The sequence below is a fragment of the Acanthopagrus latus genome, chromosome 21, assembly GCF_904848185.1.
Source record: "Acanthopagrus latus isolate v.2019 chromosome 21, fAcaLat1.1, whole genome shotgun sequence".
In the NCBI taxonomy this organism is placed as follows: domain Eukaryota; kingdom Metazoa; phylum Chordata; class Actinopteri; order Spariformes; family Sparidae; genus Acanthopagrus; species Acanthopagrus latus.
The window spans coordinates 5775212-5790318 of record NC_051059.1 but is presented as its reverse complement, the minus strand read 5'-3'; the positions used below and the strand labels follow the sequence as shown (position 1 = coordinate 5790318).

The 15107-nt window shown below is 40.8% G+C and overlaps 1 protein-coding gene across 1 annotated transcript; it reads right to left on the bottom strand.

The window, feature by feature from the left end:
* Nucleotides 1-466: 466 nt before the first annotated feature.
* LOC119011892 (nucleolar protein 9) lies at nt 467-9522 on the bottom strand. Its single transcript, XM_037085338.1, has 12 exons — nt 9404-9522; nt 8358-8656; nt 6511-6747; nt 6188-6397; nt 4689-4796; nt 3523-3664; nt 3233-3425; nt 2995-3135; nt 2695-2814; nt 2348-2560; nt 826-931; nt 467-706 (listed from the first exon to the last, which is right to left on the bottom strand). The coding sequence occupies exons 2-12, from the start codon at nt 8581-8583 to the stop codon at nt 552-554; spliced, it is 1851 nt and encodes a 616-aa protein (XP_036941233.1). The 5' UTR covers nt 8584-8656; nt 9404-9522; the 3' UTR covers nt 467-551.
* Between the last annotated feature and the right edge of the window lie 5585 nt (nt 9523-15107).

Genomic DNA, 15107 nt, shown 5'->3' with positions numbered 1-15107 from the left:
CAGCCTGAATTTGTTTGGTTTCTGAGAGGAATTTCTTAAATCATTAAGGGGAACAGATGAGCTTCAAAGATTTCCTGATTTTTATTACTCAGACTACTTTTTATCTCTCCAATGTCTGAAATGTACAAAAAAAACCCTTTTATATATTTAAGTATGCATATATGTATTTGTTTATGTTGTCATTATTGAGCAGTGATACTTAAAGCGGAAACAACAAAATGAAGCATCTTAAAAAACAAATGTGGTGTAAGCACTTGTAAGTGACTTTATATTCTCACATTTGAATTGGTGTTACTTCACTCATTTAAAGACCTGGATCACCACTAAACAAGACTCGGAAGACAAATGCTACACCAGCACCCCCTAGTGGCCAAGTTGATTCTTACATTAAATAATACAGACATACATACAACCACTCTATGTTGCCATTGTTATGGAACCAAGCACACACAAATTCTCACACAAATGAAGGAATAATTTTTTCCTTTATTGTTTTTATCAAATTACATATCAGAAACAACACTTACGAACTATTTAAATATATATTTATTCTACTCAAGAATGTCACTGAAGAGTTTCCGCTTCTTAGACTCGCCGGTCTGGATTTCCTGCCAGTGGGCTCTTCTGTGCATGAAGTGGGAGAGGGCGAATTTGGCCCAGACGTGGCGAGCGAACTGGTCTGACCTCAGCTGGCTTTCACTCAATACTGGAAGGCAAGGAGAGATGGGAGAGGAGGTCGTTAACAGAGATTTGAACTACAGGCCAGGTGTGAAAGCAATTTTTCTTTTTTTTTTAAGTCAGGATTTGTGTCATGATTTGTATTACCTAGTTCCAGTGCGATGCTTTGCCTGTGATTGACTGAGGCACTGTTCCATATGGCTTCCAGGACCCGACTACCTAACCTGGAGCAGGCCATTTGAACATACTGACCCTACGGGGACAGAAATGAAGAAAGAATGAATGTTATCTTATAATAGCTAAAGAAGCAAGTACACTTACATCATATTGAGCCTATTAATAAAGTTCCTCTCCACACACTATCTCACAAACAGGAGTATTGGGGAACATGATCATAATGACCTGACTGCTCGTGTACTGAAAAAAGTCTTATAACCAATTTTGACACCAAAAGGACAGAAACAATCTTGTAAACTTAACTATGAATTACATTAGAAGTTTGTGAATAATATCTTGTTGATAGATGTCAATAATCTAATGGATAAGAAAAATGCATCCTGGTGTATATTTACAGAAATAATTTAATAGTTAATTTCAATATATCTGTGATATATTAAAACAATTACTGTCTCTGTACTCCTACTTGTAGTGAACAAGTTTTCATTGTGTACTTCTTAAAGAGTTAATTGTTTTTAGATGTTTATCACCCTACATGTTAGTTTGCCTTTGAAAACAGCTGGATTCACGAGATCTTTGGTCTTCTGGCTGAACCAAAGTGGTTCAGTGAATCAGCATCCTATGAGGAACTACTTGCAGGTACAGGCGGGGTTTTGGTGTGATGACAGCAAGACTGTTTTTGGAAACAACAATGGCGGCTCCTCAATCAGATCTATCAGAGTATTATATCAGTATTTGATTGGAATAAGAGGAAAGCCTTCGCTCTCATCCCGACTTCTTTCGGTGAGAGTTTGATTAACAGTTAGCTTGTGATAGACAGATGGTTCTTCCAATCACCTGTCAAGTAGTTTTTTTTAAAGTGTCTGCCCTTTACCAAACAGATCCTAATGACTCTTTTCCAGACGGTTCTGTCAAACACACCATCTGTCAGGTTGTTCATTAAAGGCAGTGAATGAACAACATGTGGTCACTTTTTGAACATCTACTCACTGAATATAAAAAGAGAGTGAAATGACATAATGTTGCACAATGCACATAAATCACATGGCTCTTGAAGGAGGCTTTTTTAATCCTATATCAGGACCTGGAGGTTCAGCTTCCACTCGGACTCTCTTTAAGTTAAATTTCATTTTCACAGCCTACATAGAGACTAGAAGCACACTTAGAAAAGTTAGAAGAAACAGCAGCAGCAGCATTTGGACTAGAGCAGCGGTTACTGTGAAATTAATCCCCTCAAAAGAAGCAACACTGACAATTTGCATAAATAGAAACAAATCTTAATCCCACTGTGGGCATTCTAGGTTTTTGGTGTTAACAAATCCCATTAAAAAAAACCAAAACAAACTGTGCTGGTTTTCCAAGTCTTCACCAGCCTGTCTCTCGGCCCAAGCCAAGTTTGTTCCCACTGATGATGTAGAAAAGGCTGAAAAAATTCCCTTACACAGCTCTTCAACGTAGTTGTTAGGATTCTTATTGAGGACTGTACTCATACCTCCAGTCTTTTGAGGATCTTGCCTCTTCCTTTGTCGCTTGATGTGGTGATGAGGGCCTGGAGGACGTGGCTGCCTGCGGGGTCAGTGGCCAGCGTCAGGAGGTCAGCGGGGGTCAGGGTGCGCAGGCTGCTCAGGAGGATCGAGCGCTCCTTGAAGCGGGCCAGAGCCTGGACCAGCCGGGAGCCGTGGTAACAGATAGAGGATAGCGGGACCTAGACGTGGTTGAGAAAACCAGAAATCAACCTTATTGCATCTGTTTTCGCGGGGCTGACAGTGGTGTTGAAGTTCTGCACTAGTAACTAAATTGTATGTACTACATAGCTAAAACCACAGTTGTGTGGTTTACCTCCGTCTGTGTGTTGCCCTCTGCTGTGTCAGAGTGGTAGTACACCTCATAGGCGAGCAGGGACATGAAGAGCGGGAGACAGCTGACATGTCGGGAGCCAGGCTCAGCGCAGTGGAACGCCTGGGAGGCAACACATCAACAGGAGTCTCATTACCCACAAATCAAACGTTAAATTGTTACATTGTGCTGTTTTGCACACTTGCAGTCATAAAAAAAAGGGGAGAAATGAAAAGAAACAAGGGTATCGTTCTATTGATTTAAGACCCCTGTGGCCATAACGTCTCAATAACAAACACTTACACGCAGGAGGCACTGCATCATCTCTTCCTGTTTCTCCTCGTTCTCTGCACAGCTCTCTGCCAGCTGGACGATCACACCCATGTGACCTGCGGCCAAGATGGCCTCCAGACCTTGGATCAGCTCATCAAACAGCCTCGAGAACTACAGAAGAGAAAGAAAAAAGAGAAAACTGAATCATTCTCGCAATTAAAAAAAATCCTGACGGTGATCCATGTGACATGCCAACACTAGGACCCACCACTTTGTATTTGGCTGAGGCTGCTGTTAGCCTCTGGATGGGGAAGTTGGCGATGGGATGGAGGGCTAAGTCAACCAGGTGACCCTTGAGGTGGTTCTTGTAGAGGTCGCGGAGCAGGGACTTGGGGGACAGCTGGATGATGGTCTCAATGAGGCGGCTGGCGGCCTGGTCCTTGAGAAAGACCAGGAGGGGACTGAAAACGAGCGCAGAAACAAGAGCAGCCGTTGAGAAAACATTTCATGGCGATTGGGACACATCTGTGGTCAAAAAGGAAGAGAGTCGTCTCCGACCTCACTCCCGGAGCAGCGTTGCGGCTTGTCAGATACTCCATGATGCGTTTGAGGAGCTGTTTGCAGAGTTTGGGCCGTTTCCTGTGACACGTGGTCAACATGGTCTGGAACACTGCGCTGGAAATGGCATCCGTCACACTTACTGCAATGGAGGAACAGCGGGAGAGAAAAATACTTGTTAACACTTCCTGCCAATTTAAAGATGCCCTGTGGCAAAGTAAACAAAACATTCAGGGTTTCTTACAAAAACACTGTGTGTATCCCTGAGGTCTAACTAATGTGTGGAATGCATTTTCCTCCCGAGTTCCACCAATAAATCAGGTCAGCATTAGCTTATTGCAGATAGAACAGTGTTAGTGTATACTGTATGTTGGCAGAGAGGAATAAAATAATTGCTGGACAGAAGATGTATATTTATTAGCGCCTGCTGTGCCAGACAACGCTTTCAAGGAAGATTGCAAGAGCTGCATCCTCAGACACATATGTGCTCTCTCTCCAGTTATCCAGACTAGAATCTGCCATTTTACGTGATTAAACATATGGACAAAACAGAGTTACCCTTTGTCCTTGTGCAGGACAGCTCTGTTAAAAGCCACTTAAGCTTCTCTTTGGTGAGTGCACTCGTCCCAAGGTTACATAGTGACTATTTCACTTTATTTTGACATTAAGCACAACAGGTTTGCTTCATCGCAGAAATTCTAAACACAATCTAGATGACATTCTACTCAGAAAAGCTGCCCTTGGGCATTTCCACCACGACTCGCATAAGAGTCCTCACTTGCATTTAATCAAAACTCAGATGTTTTTCTGACTCCAGGAAAAGTCAGTGAGCAGAGAGCAAGAGGCAGCAGTACTGCAGACAGTCTGCCACATTATTTCAAATGCTCCCTTTCAAAATATCACGGGGCATTCATTAACCAAGTATTCAAAAATGTTTATGCACAAAGGGTAAGCTACCGTTTCCAGAGCTCACACTCTTATGGCTTATGCTACCAAACAGACCAAGAAAAACATCTGAAGAGGCGAAGAGAGCCAAAAACAAAAGTAATGTAAGTGCAGAAACGTATCATTTGCTTGGCAATACTAAGATTTTCCTTCTGTGATAAAATCTGCTTTTACAGTGAGAACTAACTACATGCACTCAGTTTGGATAAAAGCTGACTCACGATTAATGTAGTCCATCAAGGTGTCTGTGAGATTTTTGAGCTCGTACCAAAACGATGTCGGAATCTCAATGTCTGTCAGCTGGGGAGCAATGTTACGTTCTTTTGCACCTGGAGAAAAACAAGAAGACAAGCGATGACAAGAATGCAAGCTTAAAGAGACAAGCCACAAGTGCGGTGAAGTCCTGTCGCACTGGAGTGGCCTAGAAGAACCGAAAATGTCAGGGAGAAAATTTAACGTTTGATCTGTTGGCTTTGTTGTTAAAAAAAGGGTCCAGACTGAGGTGAAAAACCAAACCGAATGGGTGAAGTCACTTATTTTCTGGCAGCTCAGGCAGCTCTTTATCTGTGTGCTAAGGGTCGACGTCGCCAGATGCTGGGCAATGTTGGGTCACAGACTCTCAACAACAACAACAACAGCTTGATGTCGTGATTTCAAACTGTGAGGCGCACCTCACAGGAGGGGAGCTGCTGCTGGAGCTGCATCCAGCAACTGTGACATACACAGCTTGCACTCACGGAGGCTTTAAAACCCTCAAACACTTGTCTTGGGTCGCCTCAAAAATCGCTCCTTCTAGTAGTCAAAACATCAGTCACAACTGAATACAAAAACACATTTTTAGATTCACTGTGACTTTCGCCCTCACAGGATATCATTATATCCCATATCCATTACAAATAATTGTTCATACACCTGCTAATATATCAAACAAAAAAGACTGATCCAGCGACAGAAACTGCTAATTACCAATTTGGCAAAAACACACACCATACTAAATGCAGCAACAGTAAACTTCTGTTTTTATCCCCCAAAGCCCTTATAAGTATATGAATTGTAGTTCCAAAACCTGGAGAGTTATGTACAATGACCACCCCAGATGTGCCCTCATGTAGAACAACAATGGTTTTGCTCCTGACGCCTTTACAGCGAAACATCTTGGTGTGATCAGCCACTATTATTCACTTTTTCATGATTTTTTCCCCCCCATCTTCTCTAGCATTTGTTCATGTTGCACTGTAAATATCTTTTGACATTGCAGAAGCTCAGACGTTCCCATAAACACTGGGGGATTTGGGCTGATTGAGTGATAGGGGCCCCTGCGATGTCAGACTTTAGAGATTATGGAGGCTGTTCGTGGACACACAGACAATCTATTACATTTTTAGATTCAGTGTGACTTCCACTTTCAGAGGATAGCAATATCTCTGTGTATGTGCATAAATCTGCTTAGAAATCATAGAAAGTCACTTATTTCTAGGAATCGTCATGTTTTTAAGATTTCATCTCCATGTTCAAGTTTTCTTTCATATCAAAATGTTCCAGTGATAGTTGTCTATAGATCCATATGTAGACTGCAAACAGGACCTCCTAATAGCTAATTTGGTATTATTCTTTGTGATGCCAGTTAGTTGATTCCAATTTTAGGCTCTGAAAACAGTGGCAGTGTCGGGCTTTGAAAACCCCTGTGGTACGCATAGCCGTGAATTGTGTGTATGTTTACCTGGACGAGACTCGGTTCGTGGCGGTCCGACACAACCCGCCAGCACATGAAGGAGTGTGCGCACCACGTGTGAGCCATGAATATGTTTGATGAACTCCGCACAGTTGTCTCTCACCACCTGGCTTAAAGACAACACCTGAGCCTCCAACACTCCACAGCTTTCCTCTTCTTCTTCCTCTGTGGTAGCAGACGACTCCTTCTGTGAGGACTCTAAACATGAATGGACACAGAAGGAGGCACACAGGGGTCAGCTGCTGCTGCTGTTGTTGGCTTTCTTTGATTTCACCTATTTTCTCCCTTCTAAATGAGACATGTAATCTTACCTGTCCACTTGGACATCTGTCTGACGGCACTCTCCACTACGTGACCGCCGCACCGGTCACAAGAAACCGTCTTGAAGTCGGACCCCGTTTCTCCCCCCAGTTCAGCCAGCACCTCCCCCACCTGGTCAGGACTGGACAGCGGGAGCAGCCGCTGCAGAGTGATGCTTCCAGTCTGGTCCAACGCCACCAGGGCTGCTTTACCTTTAACTTCTATGAGGACATTCTCCACAAACATCTCTATGGAAGAAATATAAAGAGACACAGCAAAGATTATACACAGTTAGAGATAGAGCAATTGAAATTAGAAATTAGAAACTGGACAGTGGTTGAAATCGACTAAGAATAGAACAAAATGGAACTGGACAGAGGGAGGCTGTGTAACCTGCTTTTTACATTTCAGGTAAAATAATGCGATGACGCTGTAATAGTCAGAATAGTGTTATAACAATATCAAAGCTAGTTAAACATATATAAAGCTAAAAGAAGTGTTGCTGTGTCATATGTAGTAGTGAAACTGAATGCTCATGAGTGTTGATTGGTTGATTGAAACAAGTTATCTGAGGGCTATGACAATGGCACTTTGAGACTGGGAAATTCTAATACATCTTCATAACGGTTTTCTGAGATTTTCAGACAAAAGGATGATCTATTCATTGAGAAAATAATCAGCCAATTAATCAATAATTAAAGTTATTTTTAGATGCTGCCGAGTTCAAAGTGTTTTGACAACAGTGTGTGTGTGTGTGTGTATATATATATATATGTATATGTATATATATATATATTTATATATTTATATATAAATATATAAATAAATAATGTGACAGTGGGGAATGACACCAAAACAATGTATTATTTTGATAACCTACTTTGAGGAATTTCAAATTGTTTTCCTTTAAAGCCTTTTCTTTTCTTGAAGACAAACAAGCAAAGCTTCTCAAAGGGAACACCAGCAGCTGTGCATGAACTGTGCCTTAATAAAATACAGTGAACGTGGGTGAAGATATGATTTAAAGTGTCTGATTGAAGTTCTAATAAGTAAAGAAGATTTTTGACTTCACAGTATTTCAAACTCTGCGTTAGAAGAGTGTTTATAAGCTATACTAAGCCTTTGTTACTTTAATCCTGTATTAAAAAAAGCATCTTAGTTAATTCTGCCAACCAGCCCTCAAAAGAAAGAGTGAGGGCAAAGCTATATAAAGCAATACATGAACATTAGGGCTCGATAATATCGTCATATCGATTATTGCTTGTTTTCTTGTTATCATATCATCATTTATTGAACAGTTAATTAATCTTTGGTTTGCTTCAATGTCTGATTTCACTTAAAAATGAGAGCTTCAGCTGACTTATCATTTTCAATTATCTGCCAACTGTTTTTGTTTTCTATCACTTTGTCTTACAAAGTGTCAGAAAATAATAAGAACTATTCATCACAATTTTCTAATGGCATTTTCGAATGTTTTGCAACAACAACAACCCAAAGATAATTCATTTACTACAATGTGAGATATAGAAAAAGCTGAAAACTCTCACTTGAGAAACTGAAGACGCAGATATATGGCGTTTTAGTTGGAAAAATAACTCAAACATAAAGTCGATCATTAGCTGTTTAAATGACATGTTTGAAACTTTAGCCAGACAAACTAGGAGGGGCTTTCCACACCTCAAACAGATATCACAAAACTTATATCTGAAGATGGCTTAATGATTTATTTTTCCCCATATAGTGCAGGTCAGAAGCACGGACTTTGGTTCAAACATAATGCTGTACTAGTCTAATGAGCCTTTCTTCCAACTTCCAGCCCTCCGTTTGCTCAGATCTCCAGAGAAGTAATCCCTCTCACCTCTCTCCTCATTATCCTCAAAGCCTTCACTGAGTCTTTCCCCGACTCGGCGGAAATAACCGACACTCAGTGCGTCCAGACGCTTCCTGCCACCTTCTCCCTGACCCTTTTCTCCCTCTTTGCCTCCCCTCCTCTTCCTCTCTCCTCCTTCTCCATCTTCACCGGGGTGTCTCCTCTTCTTTCCTCCACCTTTCTGAGGCTTCCTTTCTTCTGTTTTTGCCAGCATAGCTTTGGATCTCCAAAAAAATGCAAAAATGTCCTGGTCTTGTTTGAGAGGCAGCTCAGTTAGATTCTTCAGGCTGTCACATGAAACAGATGAAGGGGGAGACACGACGTAATCATTAGAAATTGATGCTCAAAGTCATATTGACCTGAATCACAAGCTGTCTGTTATTCACATGTTAGAAATTAGATACAAATGCAAACAAATACTGGTGTCTTGTGCAATCATATGATAGATACTGTACTTTCAATGCTTAGTATTGTTAACCTCTACAAATAGGGATATGAAATTAGTCAAAATTCTGCTTCTATACTGGTCAGTTTGTATTAGATTATGAAAATTGCATCACAAACAGAGCAAAACTTAGACACAGAATTATTTGTAATTGCAGCTACACTAATTGAAACAGTCAAAAGTGAACTGAACTGGAGAAATGGACTCACTGAGCTGGGTAAGACTGAGGGCAATATCAGTGATGAAAAGTTGTGTTAACAGTGGAATTTTGGCTGTTGGGTAACAGCTATGAATGCCGAATTTACTTCAGAGAACTATTGATTCAGAAAATGTCACAAGCCATGTCATATGAGTTCAATATAGGTGCAGATAAATGGTGACACGTTAAATTGACACATCCTGGAAGAGGAGTTTGGCTTGAAGACGAGCTCGGCGAGGAGGCGTCCACGCTTCCTCGACCGTTTTTCGAAGAAGTGGACATATTTAACAGGCTGTCGACGAACATTTAGACGATGCGTTCGGCTTAATGTGTAAAAGAAAAACCCGAAAACATAAAATGTGTCATGTACAAAAACGTAGTTGGACTCACGTGTGAAATGTGAAGACCTGACAGAGGCGATGTGTTGTGGACGCATTGTGATGACGTAAATTGGGCGGCGACTTCTGGTTCAGACTTTGTCATGCGTACGATTTTTTTCATGGATATCTAGGACATGCTCGCCTTTTAAATGGCTAATTAACAATTTACTCATTTTTATTTATTTATTTATTTATTTATTTATTTATTTATTTATTTATTCTGTCAGTTTTCCCCCCAGCCCTCAGAAAGAATCAAATAATAGCATCACTCCTTTAGTCACAAGTATGCCCTTTGAAAAAATGTGTAATGTTTTATTAACTTGCTACCAACGGAAAATGTTTTTGATCACCATTAAATTGTGTTCCGTTGGATGTGCAGCTCCGCAAAAGCTGTTAGTCGGTGTCCTCTAGCTGTGCATTCTTGACATAAACTTAAGTCATTGTTTAAAGTAGCCAAAAGGAACACATATTATGATAAATGTTGTTTATCACAGTTAACAGTGTCAATTATATTGAGGTAACTGAGCTCTGGTGGTGACCACCAGAGGGCAGCATGGTTACTTCAGGAAATCAATCCTGCTTCTCTTCCCTGTAAGAAGGTTTCAAGGACCATGTTGACTCAAAACCTCACTTTATGTGGGAACGATCAGAGGTGTGAACTCGAGCCCAGGTCGTTTTACTCAATCAGAAAGAGACCTGCAAGCCAAAAATGCAACAGTGGAGACTGGAGGCTTTATCAGGTTTTGGAAGCCAAAGCAGAAGAGCCTTGGCGGGTGCCCGCCGTGTGTTCAGCAGAAAATCAACAACCACTTTTCAATTTGCAGGTGCCCTTGAAGGTCACCAGTGCTCAATTTGATGAGTATTTTAATGAAATAAAAATACTGGCAGGATTTCATTTAAGTGGCAGCGAAAAGAGAGGCTAGACTGAGAGATTGTGTTGGCACCCTCGCTGTGTGAAAACAGACAAATTCATGCTTAATAGATTCATTCCAGCAGGTGAGAATTCAGTCCAAATCATTCAGGGTGCTTTTAATTCTGTTCTTTCGATTGCAATGGAGAAATGCACTTCATCTTTCTTTCTGTCTTTGCCTGAGCACAGTGTTGTTGATTTTTTTTTTCCTGGCACATATAGTGCTTTACCTCATCAGACCCTTTATTGCTCTAAATGTATTCTTATTTTGATTCCGATTCCAGCGACGCATTCTGATTGATCATCTTGGAGGCCCTTAGAGAATCCTCCAAAGGCTTGATCGCTCGCAAGCAAAGACGGGGCGAGGTCAAACACTGTGAAACAGATAATTGTGTAAAGGATATTAATACATGTGCTCGGGAACACTTCACAGAGCTGTTGTCGGTAAACACAGTTCATTTGCAGATGATTGCATTTGTTTTACGGTGTCCAAACTTTTTTTGGAATCGATGTTGTAGATGTTGTAGGCTGTGTTTCCCTCATGTTCTCACATCGTGTAGACTGGTTTGCATGTTTAATTGTTGAGGTCGGTGGCCACGTTTTGTCAGGTTCTAGACTAAATGATACCGTGTCTCTGCTCTGTTGCTCTAAAAACTTTTAAAATATCTTAAAACGTTTTTTTATTATTTTAAATGGGCATGTTTAAGACTCTAAATCCAACATTCAGGACTTCTGACCGTTTTGACTTGCGAAATAATGGCACCGCCGCTCTGTGACACAACGACCATGACAGCATCGTGGTTTCTTTGGAAAAAGTGAGATGCCCTTGGCTGCAGCATATGATTTGGGCGTGTAGCAATAAAACAATCAGAGTCAATCAAATTTGTAATGCTGTCATCTGTTATCATGACATAAACAGAGGATGTGTCATACAGTTCACAGGTAAACCGCAAAAGCAGATGAGAGATCTTATTTGCTGATTGTTCATTTCTCTCTTTGCGACATCAACAACTTAGTGGTTCCCAGGTAAAAGGGATTTATTAGATGTGCACTGACAAGAATAGGAGATGAAGATAAAAAGAAAATTATGATTTTGAGATTTCCAAGTTTTGTAGCCATGCTTCATGGTTGTTAATCAGTGGGTCGGACGGGCCACCACTTTGGTATATTCCATTACAGATATTCCAGTCCCCCCTCAGGATACCTTTTAATGTGATCCTTTAACTTTAAATCTAGAGTTATCATCGAATAAAAAACTTAATATGTCCAGCGCTATGTTTTATGACTAAATACTTCAACTGAATCACGTTCCCATTAGCCTCGGCTGTCCTGTGTCTGGACTCCCAAAAAAACTTGGGTTTTATATTGGGTATCTCGTCTCTTGTAACGTCGAACAGAGATGATTTTTTGCCATCAATTTGATTTTATTTATCTGGTGTGAAACCAAAGTAGTAGTATTTTCATTGCCTTAATCTAACTTTTTGCTCATTTTAAAAATGCACCCAAGTAGTTTTATTGCCTAAACTTAAACAAACTGTGACTTAAAAGTGAAAATACACCATTGAATACCAGAAAATCGCAAAACATCGTAAACGTCATCGCTGCATGACGTCTGCATGTGTTGTCAGCATGTTGGCACGTTGATGTTAGCATTTAGCTCAAAGCACCACTGCTTCCAATTGTTCACAGTCTCACAGAGCTGCGAGCATCAACTTTGTTAGATAATTGAAACAAGGACGGCTCAAATGAAGCTGCGACTCAGTGAAAGATAGTTTTAATACTTTATACAGAGAACACACGTGGAGAGAGTAAAAAAAAATCTTGTAATACAATGACAAATGTGAGGGGTAGGAGCTAATAAATGATAACATTCCAGTTTGCGCTTGGCCGCCTCCCTAAAATGTTCAGTATTTTTCAGGACAAGATGTATTACCTGTCTAAATTTGTGCTCAGAAAACGAGGTAGCTTTGTCTTGAATACACAGAGGTGAGACTGAATGTTACATGCTGAGCACTTTAGGACGGGATGGGGGGGGGTTGGAGAGGAGAGGCAGATAAATCATCTGTCGAACAGTGGTGCTCATGTTGGCTTTGTCTGTTTGTGTTCATCTCCGGCGCATGAATCAGCCCCCGCACAGCAAACTGTGAATGAACACTGCAATTGATTAAGACCTTGCAAGTCACACACTTGTTCGCAGACACATTTCACCACACCCCTGTAAAACGCACACGGCTTGATGTCATAAGCTGAATCTAGCCATGAATCATATGAATCAGAGCCTCCACTGTCATTAAAAGGAGCAAACGACTTCACCTGAAAGAGATTTTTCATTAAGTTATCTGGAACTTCTTGTAACTGGTCTCTGGTCTGGCTACCTGTGATGATATTGTGAAACATAAAGGCAGTAATGGAAACAGGATTGCAAATTTTGTGATATTTTATAACAAAGACCTTACATTAGATGATAGAAAGAAACATGTTGGGAACTAAGAATTTGAGGGGAAAATGCAGCCAATCTGAAGTCTGTCTATTAAACAGCTACAAAAAAAAAAAAAAAAAAAAAAGCTACAGCCAGGACAGCGTTAGCTTAGCTCAACTCAAAGGCTGGAAGCAGGGGGAAAACAGCTAGCCTTGCTCTGTCAAGTTAGCTACCCAACTACTGTAGGTTTTTCTCTTTTATGTTGTTGTTTTATATGGATTAAACAAAGACGAACATGTTAGCTAGTGAGCTCCAGAAGTGCCTAAGTGCTGAAACAAGCTAGCTCTTTCTCCCTGCTGTCTGTCTTTATGTAAAGCTAAGCTAACTAGCTGTTTTCCGTTGGTTCACGTATGAAAAACACGCAAGTGGTATCGGTCTTCTCATCAAACTAGTCAGTAAAAGCGAATAAATGCACCATGCAATGGTGTCAAACTACACCTTTAAAGAGAATCTGAGGAACCTCCGACTTGATGCTGAAAGGAGGTTGTTAGCTTATTTTCGCTGATTCCCCTGTTGCTCTCTGAAAGGAGGCACCCGACAACTAGAACAAAGTCACATCCCTGGAAAAATGTGACCCGTGTCCCTTACAAAGAAACCCACAGTCCAGTGGCCTTAGAAAAACAAATTGTCCAAATGTTTGTATGAGAGAAACAGGGAAGGTCTTAGCACACACACAGGAAATAAAAAAGTTAGTTCTACATGAAAATCGCCACAAAAATGCTACACAAATCTCCCTTAACACTACATGGATGTTAGGCTTGTGCTTTTTTTTTTTTTTTATCCGCTGGATTCTTTTTGTCTGTCTATTTTTTATGTAAAACAGCTCATTTAGTTGTGTTTTGTGGCGCTGTGTGCATTTTTGATCCTCCTTAGTAAGAGAACAGGTCAGAGGAACTTGGTTATTATTTAACAGAGACGTGTCAATACAGCACATACCAAAAATATTCTCACTGACACTCCTCGACAAAGAGGCAGACCTACTGAACTGTGTGTTTGCAGAAAGACTCAGCCTCCTATATTGTCCCCATTCAGTGAACGACAGCTATTGATTCCTTTGTTGTATTCTTTCTTTTTTTTTTTTCAGTGAAAATATATAATACAAAGCCCACATTTCTATACAGCCCTAAAATGTCTCCCAAAGTCAGGAAGTATTCTTTGGAAAGTCGGGAAGTTTCCTTTGGCCGGCTGCTGACTGTTTGGTTTCCCACGTACAGTGTGAGATCCAGGACCCGGTCCCATCTGTTATGCTCAGATACTCAGCGAACCCAAGTCACCTTTATGTTTCCCCTCACGCCCACCGCTCTGCAGAAGCCGCAAATGTTGCCTGTGTCATTTATCACGGCGGTGTCAAGCCAGCAGGATGAACAATAAGACCAGTAAATGGTCTGCATTTTTCAAAATACAAATAACCATGACAAAAAATGTGATGCATGGCTCCGAGCTACAACTCTCATATAAAAATCTGTTTTTTAAAGAATACGTTGGCATTCATCAAAAACAAACAAACAAACAAAAAATCCTTAGGGTTAACTTATTACTTTTTTTCTTTCAAGTAGGTTTTATTTTTACGAAAAGCACTATGTTCAATTTAAGTGCCCCTGTGATCCGTTTGAGCGAGGCAGCATACACAGTACACATCTGACACATCTGACAGGAATTTAGCATCATTAATTAATGCTATCAATGACAGCTGTGCCTTTCCTGTTACGACATAGCTCAAGGACTGACAAGGAAAAGGGTCTATAAGGTACCAGTTAAAAACCTCACAACTACCCTACTGTCTTGATAACATCAGTTCAAACAAATGCACTATTGAAACAATAGATAAGGAAGTGTTTGACTACATTTCTAACAGCTATAGGCTCAAAATCCTTCTTTAAATCCTTTATGTCGTCATTATACTCTTCATATATTTACTAAGTGCCGTGTGTTGCTTTTAGTGTTGTTGTCCTTGTTGATGCTATACTTTTGACTGCTTGTTTTCTGTTGCGTGTTGCCTCATGCCATGATGTTTTGTACAGACATTCATGGTCCCCAGAGGATGAGGCCTTTGGTAATCCTCTCACTTTTACTCTAGCGCCACCACGCAGTAGCATATCCACACAGGGCTAGTGTTGCAGCTCACTCTCACACTAACACTGACAAATACATTTGATCCTGTTATCTCATCGAATTGTTGCTGTAACTCTCAGCTGCCATGACGTAACTCATTACCTCTGACTGACAGCTGAGGGCAGGTCACGCTTCAAAGCCTCTGTTTTCCCAAACGTGCCGAATCATCCCACCGATCAGAAAATTACCTCACTGAATTATCTCCTGCCAAGC